The sequence below is a fragment of the Nyctereutes procyonoides genome, unplaced genomic scaffold, assembly GCF_905146905.1.
Source record: "Nyctereutes procyonoides isolate TBG_1078 unplaced genomic scaffold, NYPRO_anot_genome, whole genome shotgun sequence".
In the NCBI taxonomy this organism is placed as follows: Eukaryota; Metazoa; Chordata; class Mammalia; order Carnivora; family Canidae; genus Nyctereutes; species Nyctereutes procyonoides.
Window position 1 is genome coordinate 11,599,922 of NW_026575052.1, and position 20,021 is coordinate 11,619,942.

Consider the following 20,021-nt stretch of genomic DNA (forward strand, 5'->3'; position numbering starts at 1 on the left):
TTGAAGACCAACTTGGGTTTGAACCCCAACTCAGCTGTGTCACTTCCAGCAAGAAACCTTTGAACTTTGGTTTCCTCACTTTTTTTTTTTTAAAAAAATATTTTATTTATTTATTCTTGAGAGACACACAGAGAGAGAGGCAGAGACATAGGCAGAGAGAGAAGCAGGCTCCATGCAGAGAGCCTGATGTCGGACTCGATCTGGGGACTCCAGGACCACGCCCTGGGCTGAAGGCAGGCACTAAACCGCTGAGCCATCCAGAGATCCCGCTGATTTCCTCACCTTTAAAATGAGTAGTGAAAATTAGAAATAATATGTCGATAAGGAACTAGCCTATGTCCTAGGATATATCCCATATCCATGATAGTTTGTTAGGGCTGTCACCCTCTCACCTGTGTTCTGGTACAGCAACCACAAAGCCGTGGGAGGCCAGCTCCATGCAGAAGGCTGAATACAGCGTCCTAGAGATGAATGAAGGAACAGAGAGAAGTGGTCTAAAGAATCGTGCCCCCCCTGCAGCTCCCATTCCAATCATGCTCTGCTAGTGACCATCTCAAAAGACTGGAGGAAGTTTCATTTGCAGCAGCCCTCCTCAAGGTGTCTTCTTTGGTCAGTACACCACTTGTCTCACAGGGCTCCAAGAAGCAAGTGTAAATCAATCCCTCGTGTTTTTAACCCCACATGAACTTTTGACTCATCTCCTCCACCCACCCCCAATACGATTTGGCTTCTTTCACAATTGCATTTCTATCGTCTATATATTATGGTACATCCTCCAAATTAGTTGGTCACATTTCTGAAGACAGGCACTCTGGCTATTTCTGTAATATGCAAATATGCACCTGTGATTTAACATGTGAATTTTGTCTGTCCTCCAACTTCTCAGAAAAAAAGGAATATGGCAGACACTATTAACTGCCCAAACACTTTTTTCTCTCCTCCTTAGTAGCAGAATCTGATTTTCAGACGAAGATAGAGTTATGGCATCGATTATGACATTTCCCAGCCTCTCCTGCACCCCGGTTTATCAGTGAGATTAAGTTCTAGCCCAGCAATAGAAATATAATGCTGCTCCCATAAGTAATTAAAATTCTCTAGTAAATACATTTTTAAAGTTAAAAAAACAGGTAGAATCAACTTTAATAATATATTTTATTTAACTCAATAGAGCCAAAACATTATCATTTTAACAGGTGATTAAAATGTCTGAACTAGGGGTACTTGGCTGGCTTAGTCAGTAGAGCATCTGACTTTTTTTCTTTAAGGATTTTATTTATTTATTCATGAGAGACACAGAGAGAGAGAGAGACACAGAGGGAGAAGCAGGCTCCACGCAGGGAGCCTGACATGGAACTCCATCCCAGGTCTCCAGGATCAGGCCTTGGGCTGAAGGTGGCGCTAAACTGCTGAGCCACCCAGGCTGCCCAGCATCTGACTCTCGATCTCAGAATCATGAGTTTGAGACCGACACTGGGTATAGAGAATACTTTAAAAAAAGAATGTCTGAATGAATAAAATATTTTATTAAGTTTTTTTTTTTCCATATGAAGTTTTTGAAATCAGTGTGTATCCTTTACTTCAGCACATCTCAGGCAGCCCGGGTGGCTCAGCAGTTTAGCACCACCTTCAGCCCAGGGCATGATCCTGGAGACCCAGGATTGAGTCCCACATTGGGCTCCCTGCAAGGAGCCTGCTTCTCCCTCTGCCTGTGTCTCTGCCTCTCTCTCTCTCTCTATGTCTTTCATGAATAAATAAATAAATAATTAAAAAAAATACTTCAGCACATCTCAGTTTAGACCAGCTGTATTTGTAATGTTCAATAGCCACATGCGGCTAGAAACTACTCTAATGAACAGAGCAGCTCTAGTCATTGGGACTAGAAGCAATTGTGTTGTGTAGACTTTCAGAAAAAATAAAAACAAAAACTTTCAGAAGAGTTCTCCTTTCCTACTGCCTGGAATGTAGATGTAATGGCAGGAGCTAGACCAGATACCCAAGGTCATTAGATAGCCTTAGAAAATGGAAGCCACATGTGGCAGAGCAAGGTGGTAAAAGAAGTCTGGTTCTCTGGTAATTCTGTGGAAGTACCATATCATCTCTGTCTACCACCAGCTTTCTTTTAGCTGAGCAAGAAAGAAATCTTATGTTGCTTAGGCCACTATTGTTTGGGGTTTTCCTGTTAATACAACTTGCCTGTATCTTAACTGATTCAGGAAGGTCAGAAAGGACAGACATTAAATTTCTTTTCACCTTCTCTCACTTCCCCAAGGGAGGCAGTGAACTGGACACAAGAACCAGAGAGATCTCTGATCCCTTCCCCGTTCAAAGTGTATAACCTTGGGCAAGTCTGCCTTTTAGAGCCCTTCTGGTCATTTGTAAAACAAGCATCCTTCACCACTGACCTCACAGGACTATGTGGAAACCAAAGGAACAATAGTACACTGCAGACAGGTAACATTTAAATGCACATACTCCTCCCTGGAGTGGGAACTCGTAGGTCTACAAAGATTTCAGATTCTGAATTAACCACATATACAACAAGAGGAAACCATATCCCTTTCCCTCCCTGTCCTTTTTCTTGGAATTTCATTTTGGTTAATGAAGTGTATTTATAACTGGCTTACCCAGGTTAATTGAGATGTGAAGTCTCCATACAGATTCTTAGACCAAAAAGACCACTCTCCCAAGTCATGTTCTCACCTGCTCTCTGTATAAAATAGCTGTGAGCTTAGGAGAGAATGTTTCTTATTTCTTTTTCCTGCTAGACTACAGTCCTTCTGAAGGCAGGCATTCTATCTTAGTCCCTAGTGAATACACAACCCCAGCATAGGCCTCAGCATATGGCATGTATTAAATTTACTGAATAAGAGCAACATTGAAAACCATCTAGTTGTTTTGCTGGCCTTATCTTTGCATTTACTCTCCTGCCATGGAGTAGTTATGTGAGTTCACAGTCAGCCTCCCCTAGTGGATGCAATTCCTTGATTTGTTTATCTCCACAGAACTCACCTTCTCATGCCACACAGCTGGCACAGAATAGGTGCCCAAAAGATATCTGCTAAATGAATGAGAACCTAGCAAAACATAGCCCTTAAAAAATATTCTTTGGGAAACTACTATTTTCCAGGCATTGTCCTAGGCACTGGAAGAGACAGCAGACAGACAAGGGCTCTGCCTTCATGGAGCTGACAATCCAGTAGGAAAGATAAACCCTAAAGAATAATCACACATGTAATTAATTCATTACAATTATGGTAAGTACTGGAAAGTATAGGTTAGCCTATGAAAGCACATCACTGGAAAACTTGAACTAACATAATACAGAGGCCAGGATGGGTGTCCCTAAGAAAGTCATACCCAAAGTAAGACCTTGTGGGTAATTTGGAATTAGTTAGGCAAAGATGAAGGAGTGGAAAGCACGGGAGGAAGAGAGGAGCAGAATGGCAAATATTCCAGGCAAACGGAATAGCCACAAAACACAGCACAGATAAAAACACTGAGGCAGAAAATAACATAGTGCCTTCATGGAAGCAAAAGGTCAGTTTGTTTAGAGAGCTGGTAAGTAGTAAGAAACAAGGTGGGAAACTTTGAGAGCTGTATTAAGCTCAAAGGGCGATTACAAAGACTAAGCAGGGAAGTGACGTGCATTCATCTATTCAACAAATATTTACTAAGCATCTACTATCTGCCAGGCACTATTCTAGGTGCTGAAATGACAAGACCCTATTTGCTTTTAAAATAGATCTCCCATGGGCAGCCCAGGGAGCTCAGCGGTTTAGCGCTGCCTTCATCCCAGGGCGGGCCTGATCCTGGAGATCTGAGATGGGGTCCCGGGTCGGGCTCCCTAGGTGAAGCCTGCTTCTCCCTCTGCCTATGTCTCTGCCTGCCTCTCTCTCTCTCTGTGTGTCTCTCATGAATACATAAATAAAATCTTAAAAAAAAAAAAGATTAAAACAGATCTCCCTGGGGGCACCTGGGTTGCTCAGTTGGTTGGGCTCAGGTCATGATTTCAGGGTCCTGGAATCAAACCCCACATTGGGCTCTATACTCAGCAGGGAGTCTGCTTGAGATTCTCCCTCTCCCTCTGCCACCCCCCCACCCCCCGCTCATGCTCACTCATGCTCTCTCTCTCTCTTTCAAATAAATGGATAAATCTTTTTTAAAAAAAAGCAAAACAAAAAGATCTCCCTGACTGGACAATGGCTTGGAGGGTGGGGACACAAAAACAGACACCTTTAAGATGTGTAACACTCTAGGACATAAACTAGACTTATGTGTTGATAATGAATGTGTATAGTCAGAATATTCACAAATTTAAACAGGAACATATAGACTAAAGTTATTAAATTCTAAGACACAGCAAGGTACAGAAATCAGGATTCACAAGAATTTGGAATGGATATGGCCTTACAAAAATCAGGCAGAGTTTCCCGAAGTCTGGTAAGAGAGATCATCCCATGTTCACCATCCCATGTTCCTCCACGTAGAGAAACCGAGAAAACTGTGTGTGTTTACGCTTACTCAGTACCAGTCTAACCGAATCCTCACAGACCATGCGATGGGAGCAGCATTCCCACCAGACAAACGATGAAATCCAGGCTTGAAGAGTTCTACAACCGTCCCGAACTCACACGGAGCACAGGGGTGGTGGCTGAGACTCACAGGTGAGGCTCTGAGCTGCAGGTATGCAGAGAGTGAGCCCATCTTACTGCTTGGTCAGTGCCACGGCAGAGCTGTCCCTCCATGGATACCAAAGAAATGACTTTGACTATAAAGCTCAAACTCCTAATACTTCTCGTGCTGTTACACAGAGAGCTAAAAGTGTTTATTTGTGTTTATGTTTAAATAGAATATAAACGTAAAATAAGTTATGTTTATTTATTTATAAATGCAGCAACATGAGAAGCAAAGGATGTGAAGCCCGATGAAAGACTCCACCAGGTGAAGGGGGCTTGGGGAAGGTGGACCCAGTGCTACGGAATGAAGCAGATGGCAGAAGAGACAGCTGGCAGATGGAAATGTCTGTGTCTCTGCCCTCTGAGAATAAGTTAAGACTCAGCAGCTGTCACCAGTTAAGGAATATGACAAGGTCTGAGGGATAGAAGCTCTTACCTGAAGGCTCCCATGCCATGGGAGAAGATGATCAAGGGGTATCCAGAGTCCTTTGCCTTAAACAGGCCGTTCCAGCTAACAGGCAGGCGACACGATCCTAGCAGAGACACAGGGTGTAGAATCTCTGTCTGCCCCAAAGTTGTAATCCCAAGGGCAGCCTGGCCTAGGCATGGGTGGGGACATGTGCCCCACCTCACTGGAGAACTACCTTTTGCCCCTGAGCAGTCCAGGGCAATCACCTTTTCTTTCACCCTTTCTTCCCTAGAAAGCACAAATATAATAGAAAATGGGAAGATAAATGCAAAGAAGTACTGAACAACTATGGGGTAAACCCCTGAGATGCCAAGGCTGTTGGGTAGAGTTCCTAATTGGTGGGGCCGTTAGGGAAAGTGAATGATTCAATGTGACTTTACCCAGAGAGGAGAGCTAAAGAGAACTGTAAACGATAAAGTCGGGATTCAAATCCAGGACAATCTAATTCTGTAACCAAAACTCTTATGTATATAATCCCCTCCCAACTCTCCACACCACACTGACTAATGCACGCCCCACAACAAAAGGGCTGGACGATGCCAGCAGGACAGTACTGTGTCTACCTAGGGATCTCCTAGGAACATAACCAAGAAGCTAGGAAATGTGGGGGTGAGGCCAGCACGACAGTACTGTGTCTACCTAGGGATCTCCTAGGAACATAACCAAGAAGCTAGGAAATGTGGGGGTGAGGCCAGCACTTACCCACAGCCAAGCTGAACAGCAGCCCGCCCCAGCGCTTATTAAACTGCAGGTAATTGGCCAGGCCAGTGCAGTACTCATAGCGGGGAATCCACAGAGGCTGCTCGGTGGTCTCCTCTGACTCTTGGCAGGGGTAGAAGAGTCGAAAGAAGCTCCCCTGTAGGAAAGAAGAGAGCAACTGCTCAGAGCAAGAAGCCTAAGCTCTGTTGAATTTCCCAAAGGACACACTCAGTGGGTATTTGGGGGGGCCAGCAAAGTAAGCCACCAAAGTGGGGCACTGAAGCTTCAATTCATATACCTGAATTTTGCATTCAGAAAATCCAGAAAGAAGCAATATTATTTTTAGCGTACACGTAAGGCTTATGCTATTTCAAATAGCCGACTGCATTTTAAATTACGTTTGGAGAGCACCAAAATATTTTCAGTCCTTGGATCAGAAAGATTTAAATCTGTCCCTGAGCCCAGGCCTGAAGGGGCCCAGGGAAGGAGATCAGCCCTCATGCTGGATGGGGTGGCATCAGTGGGTCACCCAGGCCAGTCGTCTAGGCTGGCCCTTAGGAAGCAGCAGCACACTCGTTTCACATGGGAGTAGGAGAGGGGTTAACATGAAGTATGTGCTTCTCGAAGAGAGATGGGAGTCCAAGGGCCAGCAGAGAAGCACCTAGGAACTGGTGGAGGGAAGGTCCAGAACCAAAGCAGGAGGAAAAACAGATAAAGGCAGGAAAGGAGAAAGAGGAGCATGTCTTCCTACCCAGGTTGGGAAGTCAGAGGCCACCACCACATGGTTCACTGCTCCTCCTCATACCTTCAGACTGAGATGAGACTGAAAACCTTTCCAGGTAAGACATCTGCTCCCAAGACAGCACAGGGGATCTGAGACCTGCCTTTGGAGCTCGAGCCCCCCTTTCATCCTAGTGGCAAAAGAACCCATCTCTGACTACTGAGATGTTTCTAACTGGAAATAGGAAGAAAAAGGTCAGGGAAGACAGAGCTGGGGGCTCTATAACCAAATCCAGACCAGCTCTAACTCAGTTTCCCCCACTGAGAATCACACCATCAGATTGGCTACTGACAAGTCATGGTGCAGAAGCAGCAGCGGAGATGTGTGGGGACAGAGCTGGAGAGACTTACCTGGAGACCCTGGCCCTCCATCACATCCCCGCAGCCTACATGGTGGGGTCCTGTGACAGGTGGGAAGCTCATGGACTGGTTCACCCCCATTTCATCACCAGTTGAAACAAACAACCTGGACAGTGCTGAACTTGATGGCTGAAGGTGGAACACAGAAGAGCCTCTTGCTGGTTTCCTCTTAGCTTCCTGTTGCTTCTATGTGTTATCTGTTATCATGTCCACTGCTACTTATCATCCCATCTCCCTGCTGGGGACTCACCCAGTCTTCGTCATCTACTTTGCTACACTGACTTTGCCAAGGCTTAAGGGCTGCTTTTTTGGTGTTGAGAGCAGGGTGAAGAGATGGTTGGGAAAAGCAGAGAGCTTCCAATGTTCTCCAAACCCACTGCCAAGGGGGCGCGTGGGTGGCGCAGTCAGTTGAGCATCCAACTCTTGGTTTCAGCTCAGGTCATGGTCTCAGGGTTGTGAGATGGAGGCCTGCAGCAGGCTCCAAGTTCAGCAGGAAGTCTGCTTGAGATTCTCTCCCTCTCCCTCTGTCCTTCCCCTCACTCACACTTTCATGGTTTCTCTTAAATAAATAAATCTTTAAAAAAAAACAAAACTGTCAAGTGTTTATACTCAGCACAACCTCTGCAGACAACATAACCTGGATCATGTCCTCATGGGACCAGGAATAATAATGTCTAAGATTCACTGTGTCAGCACTGAACTAAGCTTTCTATACAGTACATTATTCATTCTCTCCACAACTCTCTGTGGTAGGTCCTATGGACACCCTGTTTACAGATGAGGAAAGTAAGGCACAGAATGGTTGAATAACTTTCCCAAGTTATCCTGCTTCTGGGCAGCAATGCCAGGTCTGTCTAATCCAGACCCAAGCTCTTAACCCCTACTGATCCTGCTCATGGGGAGACGCAGTTATATGTCTACAAAAACAAGGACCTAAACTACTGACTATAAAAGTGGAACTTAGGCTAGGCGTGAGGTATCAGGAATATTTAGAGATAGGGGAGAGGAAGGAAAGCATTTCTACACAGGACACATGAGAAAGAAGGGGCAGAGACAGAGAAGACTATGATATGGCAGTAGATCAAACAGGAGCCTTCAACGTGGCAGGTGTGCGTGTTCCTGACTAGCAGACATTTCTTTAACTAGGCTGCTCCCTAAATTGGAGCCAATGCCATTGCTCTCTATCCCTCTTTAATCTCATCCCCAGCAGCATCGTCATCATGACATTATGGAGGGCCAGGAATTACACCAAGTGCTTTAATACATTATTAATTGAAAAAATGAGATGAGGAAACTGATGACTGATGCTTGACCAACTTAGGTAATTTCCCCCAAGAACATAAAGCTAACAGAGCCAGAATTTTTCACAGGCAATATGGCTGTAACAGCGGAGAATATGGTCAAACTTCTCGATATCCATTCTATTTTGCCCTCCTATGCAGTACCCTTGTGACTTGGGTTGGGCTGACCTGTAGACTTCTTAGACTTGAGCCTTAATTGACCTGAGCCAATCACCCTTTGGTATGCCCTGGTCAGTATCTGGATGAAGAGTGGCCACATGACACAGTTGGTCCATTCAGAGTAAAGCCCAGGGCTTTGATGGTTGAGGATGGAAATGTTCTTTCTTGTTTTGAACTAGAGTGATGACAGATATGAAGCCTTGAAATGTTGCAGTCACTTTGCTACCTTGAGGATGAAGCTACCCAAGGAGGTTGGCAGAGAGAATCAGAGAAATAGTCATTTTTGTGAAGACATTAAGAATCTCTAGATTGGGGGCACCTGGGTGGCTCAGTCAGTTAAACATCTGCCTTCAGCTCAGGTCATGATCCTGGAGTCTTGGGATTTCCAGCTCAGCAGGGAGTCTGCATTTCCCTCCACCCCTCACCCGACTTGTGCTCTCTCTCCCTCTCTCATATTAAAAAAAAAAAAAAAAAAAAAGAATCTCTAGATTAGACTATACCTGAAAAACCTGACCCACTCCTGGACTTTCTAGTTACACGAGTCAGTAAATCCCCTTTTTGTTAAAACCAATTGACTTGGGCTGCCTGGGTGGTTCAGCGGTTTAATGCTGCCTTCAGCCCAGGTGTGATCCTGGAGACCCAGGATCGAGTCCTGCCTGCGTCAGGCTCCGTGCATGGGGCCTGCTTCTCCCTCTGCCTGTGTTTGTGCCTCTTTCTCTCTCTGTGTCTCTCATGAAAAAATAAATAAAATCTTTAAAAAAAATTGACTTTAGATTTCCATTGCCTGAACCAAAAGCATCTAAACCAATAATAGTGAGTCCCAGACCCATATTTTTAGCCATTACGCTATTCTGCTTTAAGACACTCTGGGAAGGGGATCCCTGGGTGGCGCAGCGGTTTGGCGCCTGCCTTTGGCCTAGGGTGCGATCCTGGAGACCCGGGATCGAATCCCACGTCGGGCTCCCGGGTGCATGGAGCCTGCTTCTCCCTCTGCCTGTGTCTCTGCCTCTATCTCTCTCTCTGTGACTATCATAAGTAAATAAAAATTAAAAAAAATAAAAAATAAAAATAAAATTTCTTTAAAAAAAAAAAAAAAAAAAAAGACACTCTGGGAAGGATCAGAAAGTTCAAGCCTAAGTGTGTCTGGGAAAGAAGAGGCCTTAGAGACCATTTCTATCAATCCTCACCACAATCATTTCCCACCCTCCCCACTACATACATGTACTGATGAACAAACCAAGGTCCTCAGAAGTTAAGTGGGCTGCACAACGTCACAAGCAGAACAATTATTACACAAAGATCTCCTGGATGCCAACTTCCAACTGTCTGGTCCAGTGGCAAACCTCAAATAACCAATAATCCTAACATCATTCTATTTAACTTAAGAACATAACAAATGATTTTCTTTCTATTACTCTGTAGTGGTAGAATGCAATTCTTTTAAAAAAGGAACTAACTGATGCAGTCCATGGACTGGTTAGCCAGAGAGAAGTTGAGTATGTGCTACTCAGTCTCACACCCTGACCTTTTCCCCTTGTCTCTGAGGGCACACACACACAGAGAAGACGTACGGCAAGGGCACGTGATACATGTCACCCACATGACAATGAAGCAGCTCCAAGTTCTAACGGCCAAAAATGAGGGTCAGTTAAGGTGATCAGATGTAGGAGTTCTGAGAAGAAAGCACACTTCTGTAGCTTGGCAGTGGAGGGCAAGGAAGATGACAAAAGTTGACTTTCAAGTAGAAGAAAGTACATAAGCTAAGACACAGAGGTAAGAAAGCACACGTGATAAGAAAAAGGTATCACGGGTTTGGAGGGTAGCAGTCTCTCAAGAGCTAGGCCAAGGAGCTGGAATCTACTCTGGAAATGAGTGATATTAAGTCTAAAAGAGTCAAGTTTGAGCCCAGTTCCTTTGCCACCTAGTTTTACTTTGGGCAGATCCTCTGATCTCACTAAGTAAGCCTGATTACTCATCGGTACAACAGGAAACTATCCATCCTCATAGGGTTGCTAGGAAGATAAAATGAAATAATGCATTTAAAGCATTTAATAATAATGCATTTAAAGGCTCAGCGGTTTGGTGCCTGCCTTTGGCCCGGAGCATGATCCTGGAGTCCCAGGGTTGGGTCCCACATCGGGCTCCCTGCGTGGAGCCTGCATCTCCCTCTGCCTGTGTCTCTGCCTCTCTCTCTGTGTCTCTCATGAATAAATAAATTTTTAAAAAAATAAATAAATAAAATAAAGCACTCGTGTAGTACCTGGCTCTTAGGGACTATCTAGGAAATATTGTTGATCGAGTGAAAAGTAGAAACAACAGGATTTGGCAAATGAGTGGATTTGAGGAGGCAAGGGAGATAGAAGAGCCAAAGATGAGTCAGGGTTCAGGACTGGGTGACCAGAATGACAGTAATTTATGGGAAGAGATTCACCCCATATAGAGAACAGTGCTTGGGACAGGAATCAGGATGAGTGAATGGAGTTAAAAACTGCTCAACAGAAGGGGAGTAGAACTCTCTAGCAGTCCTAGAAAGTTTCTGGAAGAATCTTTAAGTTTGGAAACAAATACAAACTAAAGCTAATTGGCCAGAGTGAGGCATACACAAAAATGAGTCTACATTCCTTGGGCTTACATTAACTGATGCCCGAGGACAATGGGGAGATGGAAAAATCCAATTTTGCCTAAGAAATACCCAGCCAGAGTATCCAGAGTCCTTCCTCATAAATGCCATATAATTTTCCAAGGAAATCAGCCCAGGGGTCTCTACCTTCTTTTGCTTGCCTCATCCAAACAATTTACGGTGGTGCCTGTCTAGAAGTTTCTCCACCCACGTAAGCCTACCCCATTCATAAAGGCCCAGTGAAATCTCTGGTTCTCTGTGTTTTAACAAGTCCTTCCTGCCCTCCTCTCAGCTCTAAGCATTATCCACATCCCTCACCTGCTAGCCAATCATGGGCTGCCTTAAGATAGCTCTAGGATCAGTACCAATTCTGGGCAGTTTGAAATCAGTGACTTGCCTACAAGTGGCCCAGATAGAACCTAGTTCAGAGGTTCCTGAATCTTTCGTCACAAACACCTGGGAAAGTTTCAAAAATACAGATTTTAGGGTCCTCGTTCCCAAAGGTCAGTTTTTAAAAGCTTCCCATGTTTCTCGCAAGGTTTGAGAACTTCTGATCCGATGATACATAGGACTTTTTATCCAGGGATGCATGTATGCAAACATTTACGGAATGTATATAGTGTCCTAGCCCACCATTTTATATTAATGAAATAATGACTATCATTTCACTTGGTTCAATCCCCATGGCCACCTAGAAGCATATTCTAGGTCTCAATAATTAACTTATCCAATTAATCTGATTTAATTTTTACACAATTATACCTTATACCATTTCTTTGGATATACCACATACTATATAAAGGCTGTGTTTTATACTTCTTTGTAGGCCAAACCATCTATTTTCATGCTTTCCTTATGTACTAAGAACCCAGTAAAATGCTCCTTTACTTGGCTTTGATTTAAACCCTCTCAATTCTTTGTCTTTTTTACTCCAAAATAAGTCTATTTGGTATAGTGTAAAAAGAAAGGCTTTGGTGACAGTCTGAATTCCAATTCCTAATTGGTTGTGATCTCGAGCAAGCTCGTTAAATTCTAAGCCTCTGAGAATTTATCCATATGACAGAAATAATAGCACTCATGAAATTGTTGAGGATTAAATAAAATAATGTAAATAAAATACCTGACATGGAGACAGCACTCTAACCAGAGATGGTAGCTCTAACTACAATAGTTATTATAGTATGACCTCTCTGAGACTAAGTGCCTTATAAGTAAAATGAAGGCACTTCAAAGGTTAAATTTAAATAAGAAAATTGAGAAAATAAATGTTTTTAAAAAGTAAATAAGAAACGGGATATTGCCTAGGGCTTGGTACACTTTAAGTGCTCACAAAATGCTAAAAATTAATTAACAGTGCTATGTCCTTCTTTCATCATACCTGGCCAAGGTCTCTTTCATCTTTTTTTTTTTCTTCTGTATTAAACCCTTTGGCAAAATGGATTCTTTCCTCCCAGCCTTTTTGAGTCTAAAACACCCCCGTGAAAATCAGAGTGTACTTAAAAAGGCCCACGAGAGCCCAAAAGCAATGGACAATGCCTGCAACGCAGCTGTCCATCTCCTGCTGGGATCCTGTTTCCAGTGAGGAGAAACCAACCACCCATTTGCCAGCTGTGTGGACTTTTCATCACTGGCTATTTGAGGACAGAGTCCAAGATAAGCCCTTCTCTGGGGCTTCCTTTCAGACAAAGCTCTCTGGAGGCTTAAAGCTCATTAGTCTGACCTTTGGTCTCTGGAGGAAGTGAGGAAATATCCTGCTCTTAGAGTACGGAGACACCAAGCCCTCAAGGGGCAGACTTGAGCAACAAGGGGGCAGAGACGGAAAAGGAGCCAAGAGAAGAGTGTTCCAGAGCATCAACAATTATAACAAAAATAACCTCTCTCGCTGGTGGAGGCTTCACAGTTTTTTTTTTTTTTTTTAAAAAAGCCCTTTCACACCTACTAGCTTATTGGCTCCACAAAAGAGCCTCCGCCTAAGACGGAGGTTTTGTAAACGAAGAGCGGGAGTCCCACGGACACTGCTTGGTCCGCCCGAGGTCACACAGCGAGCGAGCCGCAGGGGTGGGCTAGACCCCGGGTCGGCTGAGTCCGGGGCTCTGCCACCGAGCGGGAAGTGGGAAAGGCGACCCTTCTTCCACTAGCATGAAAAAGCGGAAAGGGGGAGTAAGAGAGAAGCACACAGGAGGCGTGGAGCCTACAGCGGTCCAGGTTTCTGGGAGGTCACGTTGAGCGCTCCGCGTAGGGCGGTGGAGGCTGGGGCCTCAGACCTGGGCTCAGGCTGGGGCTCCAGGCGCGCCCGGAGCGAAGGCGCCAGGTGACAGTGGGAGCGTTAAGGGTGCAGGTAGATACCGGAGGTGTCTGAAGAGGAAACAGAAAAGGATGAAGGATTAATGCTGAGTTTCTAGGATTGAGACGGGCAGCCCCCAAACCGGGCTGGAGGAGGACAAAGTCGGCTGACGATACCTCAGTTCCGAACAGAAGAGCTTCCTTCACCCCCAACTTACCCGGTCAAGTTGACCCTTCAGGAGTATCCCAGACAGTCAACTCGACGGAAACCGGAGCCTACTCCGGGGCTCGCGGCCCTCTGGTAGGTGTAGTTTCTGGAACTCATCATTGGCGCTTAGAAGCCTTCCCCTCCTCCTTGCCTGGAACTACAACTCCCGGCGTGCACCGCGCAAGATTGCGACCCTAAGACTACAATCCCCAGAGTGGCAGGCGGCCCCTCATTGTTGGGTGAAACAAGGCCCGGGCTGCGGCGCGATTCCTCCCCCTGGTGGTCGAGGCGTCGCCGCCACGACTACAAGCCCCGAGCGGAGGGTTCCCGCGTATAGTTCCGGCTAGTAACCCTCCGCCTCGCCGCTCCCCAAATAGTTCCCGGGCGTGCCTCGGGATTGCCAGGGCTTCGTTTTAGTCTCGGGGAGGTGCTGGCGTGGGGGGCTGGGGGGAAGGTTGGAGCTCTTTTTTTGATTACCCCCATTCTGCGTTCTGTGAGAGTATGAAGCTGATCATTAAAATTAAGCGCACATGTTGTAGCAGCCCGTTACCTGTTGACACTTGGCGCTTTTCCATTGTCCTTCAGAAACTCCCGGAGGGAGAACAGGGGGGCGGAGGCTGAGCGATCGCTGGTCCTCCCCGCCCCCAGCCCAGCCCCTCCATCCGTCCGTCACCCCTTTGCTGATCAAGTGCTGGTTCTTAGGGACACGGTGGTGAACAAGGTGCTGTCCCTAGCCTCAGATGACATCACAGTCTAGCGGAGGATTCCGACAAATGAAGAATTACAACACGGCGCTAGGGGGTTCTCTAGGGGGTTGAGGGAATCCTGAAAGGGGGCACCTGCTCAGGCTTCGGGTAAACGGGACCCTGTCCTTGAGGCTTCTTAGACACTAAGATTGAGAATTGAGGGAATGGGACTTAGGAGTACAGGGAGTGTGAAGTGTCCTACACTCAGGCTGAAGCCCAAGAGTGTGAGGGATGGAGAGACCCCCGAGGAGGTAGGTAGAGCCACACCCTCAAGAGTCTTGTAAACTAGAAGAAATTTGGATCATTCAAGCGACTTAAACACTTTCAGCAGCTCCCCACTACCTACTGAATGAGGTCCCAACTTAGCTTTGATGCAGGCAGGCAGGGTCCGAGGGGGAACCAGAGGGGGTCCTGCAGGACGAGGCAAGAGAAGAAGGTCTTTGGCTTCATGTGGGATGGGACTCAAACTCGAGCCAGCAAGAAGTGAAAGCGGTTTATTGAGGCTATAGAAACAGCAGATAGAGTCTCGGAGACTCGGAAAGGAAAGGAGCATGAGTCTGGTCTTTGCTGGGGTCTGGGGGATTTATTGACAATGGTGGTCTGATGCACATGTCCTCTCAGGCATCCCGGAACTGCTCAGAACAAGGACGGGGGCCAGATGTCCATCATAAGTCACTCACTCCTTGGAGCCGGGGGTCTGGGCGTTGAGATGTCCAGCACCAGTGGTCTGGAATATGCACATGATGGCTCTGCCTGTTAGTTCCTTAGATAGTATATATTGTGCTGGAAGACCCCAAAGATATCACTAACTCTTTGTCCCTTACAAGAAGGACATACATAAAATAAGGCATGTGTAGGGTGGGGGTACAGATCCTAGCAAGAATAGAAGCCCAAAAAGGAGCAAAGGAAAAAAAAACCAGCTTTTTTCTCTGATGGGTTCCCTTAGGTTTCCCTGTCTCAGCTTGGCATTGGAGGTCCTCCTCAACCTGGCCCCCCACCACTTCCCCAGAAGTGGTGCTCATGCTGTTCTCTGACAGGGATCACTTCTTTTCTGCTCTGCTTTTGGCTACCTTCACCTCCTGGCCATTCTTGAGATGTTGTCAGGTTTCTGTGGTTACCTCCGCTCTTCCACTCATGCTCCTCCCTCCACTAGGTGGCTAGCCTGCCTGGTGGCTCCTCTAATCCTGTTCTTCCTTTAAAGGTCAGCTAGGCCCTCCTCCCCATGAAGCTTTGCTGATTCCTCCAGTCCCAAAGAACCTCTACCCCCTCTCAGTTGCTGGGATATTTGTGTGCACCTCTCATTTGTGTGCACCTTACCAATCACACCGCCTTGTGCCATCTCCTAGGTGGGAGTCTTAATTCTCCAAGAAATTGTGAGCTCTCCGAGATCAGGTGCTGAATCCTACAGGTGATCCCCACCCACCCCCATCTCACATACCCTCAAATCAACAGTGTCTAGAGTCCATGATTTAGTCTTCTTTAGCCTCACCCCTGCTCTTGACACTGTCACCACCACCATCTTTCCAGGAACCAAGATAAAGTCATCGGGAAATAGTGATGGCAGCACCGCACTGTGCTAATTAAGCCTGGGACTTAATTAAAGCTGTGGTCAGTGGCAGTGACAGCAGAATATAAAAAGCTTAGTGCACATCCGAGAATGCTCTCTTTGGCACTAATTAATCGGTGCTCTGCAGCTGGGCCAGGACACCCATGACTAAACCAGAGTCCCCAGTCATGAAAGGAGCATCTGGGGTCATTCCTCTGTCTCCTACTCCCAGACCACGCTATGGTGGGTGTATTTGCTGGGCAACTGACTTTTCAACTTCCCAGGCATGAGGACATCACAGCCTCCTTTTACCTCTTTTGTCACCATTAGGAAGCTCTGTTTGGGGTTGAAACTCCTATTGCAAAATAGAATATTTGAGTTTAATTGCATTTCCTTCTAATCTAGTCTTTTCTGGGATAAACAACCCAAATGCTTTAAGTTTTCATCAAGCAGTTGATTTTCCAGACTTTCATCATAGATCCCATCCTCTGACAGCCCAAGATTCCCTTCCAGTTGGCTACCATCCTACTCTAGACTTCTCCTTGTTGCTAAGTTACTAAAGTGATATTTAAGTGACCAGTTTGGATTTCCTGTCCTCCCCACTACCTGCCAAAGTTGTTGGACAACACTTTTAAAAATCAAAGTATAATATGTATACAAAAAGTGTGTAAAGTGTGTTAATATTAAGTGTATCGCTGAATCTTTTTTTGTTTAAACATTTTATGTAGGTTGGGGCACCTGGGTGGTGCAGTCAGTTGGGCATCTGACTCTTGGTTTCAGCAAAGGTTGTGATCTCAGGGCCATGAGATTGAGCCCCAAGTCCAGCTCCACACTCAGCTCATAGCCACTTCTCCCTCTCCTTCTCCTTACCCCTCCCCTTCTGCCCCTTCTCTCCTCACATGTGTGCACACTCCTGCTCTCTCTCTCTCTCAAATAAATAAATAGGGGTGCCCAGGTGGCTCAGTCGGTTGAGCATCCAACTAGTCATTTAGGCTTGGGTCATGATCTCAGACTCCTGGGATGGAGCTGAGGCAGGCTCTGCACTCAGTGGGGAATCTGCTTGAGATTCTCTCTCTCCCTCTCCCTCTGCCCTCCCCCCCAAAAATAATCTTCTGTTAAAAACCCAACATTTGAAATGCAAAACACTTAGTTTGAAATGTGGAACATTTAGGGACACGTGGGTGGCTCAGCGGTTTGGCGCCTGCCTTCGGCCCAGGGTGTGATCCTGGAGACCCGGGATCGAATCCCACGGCAGGCTCCCTGCCTGGAGGCTGCTTCTCTCCCTCTGCCTGTGTCTCTGCCTCTCTCTTTGTGTCTCTCGTTAATAAATAAATACAATCTTTTAAAAAATGAAATGTGGAACATTTCCAATACCCTGAAAGGTTGCCTCATGTCCCTTCCTAGTTTATAACCACTCATCCTCCAGAGGGAGCCAGTATTTTTCTATCACCATCAACTAGTTTTGGATGAGCAAGGCTTTGTAACTTTTGACAGTGATATTTTATGCTCAATGATCCATAGATGGGTGATACTGTGTTAATGCTACTGCAGTAAAGGACCACCAGAAACACAGCTGTAACTGAGTAAGTTGGATACTCATTGCAGTGAGGGAGAACATGCATGATTGGGAAATGTGGGTCATCACAGACAGAGGGGATCAGAAAAGACTTAGAATTGGGGTTTTTGTTAGATGATTTCAGGGAGGCTTGGAGGAAGCAAACCTTTGCTCTGGACTGAATGTTATCCAGGAGTAAAGGGTAAATCTATGACTAGGGATCTAAATTTTATTTAGAAGGAGGGAAGAGTTCACTAAGGTGAAAGTTGTCATTAGTAAGAAGCAATAGTCTCTTTTATTAGCCAAGATAGGGGATGGTTAGTGTTTTTTGTGTTTCGGACAATGTTCAATGTTAATTTTGTCTATGTTCAGACACGATTATGACGTGGTCCTGTTTGTATCTTGATCCATCTTGGACATGGCCTCCTCTGATGCTGCCGTTCTGTGGCATTGTTTCTGTTCAGGTTAGGAACACCAAAGGTCAACTGTGAATCCCAGGCCAGCTCCTGGAGGTCAGGGGCTGCTTTCTTCTTTCTTATATACCAACATATGTTAATGTCTGCTCCAGACTGGGTGCTGAGTATAGAAATTACTTGCCTTCATGTCCTTGGAGATGCCACAGCTGGTAGGGAAAACGGACAAGAAAACAGATATATACCATTGGAAAGCACTGTAGTTAAGGGTCTGGGCCCTGGAGATAGGCTACAAACTTTTTTCAAGGTTTTTTTTAATTTTAGAGAGAGAGAGAGAGAGTGAGAAGGGGTAGAGAGGAGAGGGGCAGTCCTCAAGCAGACTCCCCATGCAGGGCTAGATCTCACAACCCTGAGATCAAGATCCTGAGATCATGACCCTGACGTCATGACCTGAGCTGAAACCAAGAGTCAGATACTTAACCCTCTGAGCCACCCAGGCACCCTATGAACTTTATTTTTTTCTAAGATTTTATTTATTTATTCATTAGAGACACAGAGAGAGAAAGACAGAGACACAGGCAGAGGGAGAAGCAGGCTCCCTGCAGGGAACCCGATGTGGAACTTGATCCCAGGACCCCGGGATCATGCCCTGAGCCAAAGGCAGACACTCAACCACTGAGCCACCCAGGCACCCTGACTACAAACTTTAAATCCCAGATCTACCACATACTAACTGAGATCTTGGGCAACAACTCTTCTCTAGACCTCAATTTGCTCATCTGTAAACAAGGGCAACAATAGCATCTACATCACAGAGTTGACACAAGGATCAAGGAACTAATCCATGGATCACTGGTTACTTAAATGGCTTGGATCTGATAGGGGGCAGAGGTGGATCCAGGTTTTGTGAGGCTTGAAGCTTATACAATTCTAGGAGACCCCCCTTTAAAAAAAAGAATTTTAAATATCTTACTTTTTCAAAGTTTGTAAAACATGTGAACATATTGCTAGGTCCCCACCCAGGGCCTCAGAAGGGACTCTAAAGCTTAAACTTCATTAGTTTTTCTATGACTCTGACCTTGGAGAGAAGCAAAATTATGCAACAGCTTCATTCTTTTCAAATCACTGCCTTTAAACTCTCCCAAAATACTCTTGTCCTGGCTGAAAGCTGCTCAAGTACTCTTAGTTCTTTCTTGTCATATAGCCTGGAAGTTGGTGGGTAGTGTTGGAAGAGTTGAAGGGTCCTGCTCTGAATACAGCTACACCTACTATTTTCAGCCTTGGGCCCCAGCTGGAGTCTGGATGAATCCAGCTAGGTCTCATGTCCTGTTAACAGATTGAGTATATGCTTAATAAAGGTCAAGAATAGTAACTGTCCTTCTCTATTATTGTTCATATAATGATTCTTCTATTCAAAAAATATTAAGCACCTAATATGTCCCAGGCCCTGTGCTCAACCCTGGAGATCAAGCAGTGAATCAAGAAATTAAGTTTCTTTTTTCTTTTTTTTTTTTAAGATTTTATTTATGTATTCATGAGAGACACACACAGGGAGAGAGAGAGAGAGAGAGAGAGAGAGGCAGAGGGAGAAGCAGGCTCCATGCATGAAGCCCGACATGGGACTCGATCCCAGGTCCCCAGGATCAGGCCCTGGGCTGAAGGCGGCATTAAACCGCTGAGCAACCTGGGCTGCCCAAGATATTAAATTTCTATCCACATGGTACTTTCATTCTAGTGGAGAGAGATAATAAACAAACATGTAACAAGGATAATTACAGGCTGTGTTAAGTGTTCTGCAAGAAACAGACAGGATGCTCTGATGGAGAACAATGGTCAGGGAAGGATTCTATGAAGAGCTGCCATTTGTGCCCAAACATACCTAGCAATTCTTGATTGTCTATTATGTGTCAGTCAGGTTGTTCGGAACTTTCAAATACTTTACCTCATTTAACCCACTGGGGAAGTATGTCCTAGTCTTTTTGCTTTTCAGACAAAAGAACAGAGGCTCAAAGAGGTAATAGGAGTGTTGATACCTGCCTTAGATCCCTTCACCCCTTCTCTGAGTTTCCTTGCCAGCGTGGTACTTTCCAGCACCCTGAGGGCCATCCACCCAAGGTCTTGCTTCTGCCTGCTTCCTTGCCCCCAAGGGCTTTCTTAGGCATCTATGAACCAGGAAGGGCAAGAGGGTGTTGTGTTCTGCACCCCA

The 20,021-nt window shown here is 45.6% G+C and overlaps 1 protein-coding gene across 18 annotated transcripts in view; it reads right to left on the reverse strand.

Moving 5' to 3' along the window:
* Positions 1 to 14,130, reverse strand: part of PAFAH2 (platelet activating factor acetylhydrolase 2) — a 31,199-nt gene extending 17,069 nt beyond the window's left edge. Inside the window, exons 1-6 of one of the 18 annotated variants that reach the window (XM_055331618.1) lie at positions 13,566 to 13,682; positions 13,329 to 13,419; positions 6,976 to 7,113; positions 5,848 to 6,001; positions 5,113 to 5,209; positions 393 to 461 (exon numbers count right to left, since the gene is read on the reverse strand). In XM_055331618.1, coding sequence (XP_055187593.1) covers positions 393 to 461; positions 5,113 to 5,209; positions 5,848 to 6,001; positions 6,976 to 7,065 — 410 coding nt within the window. In that variant the 5' untranslated portion in view covers positions 7,066 to 7,113; positions 13,329 to 13,419; positions 13,566 to 13,682. The other 17 variants (XM_055331621.1, XM_055331615.1, XM_055331617.1 and 14 more) reach the window with 17 other exon arrangements.
* Positions 14,131 to 20,021: the final 5,891 nt, after the last annotated feature.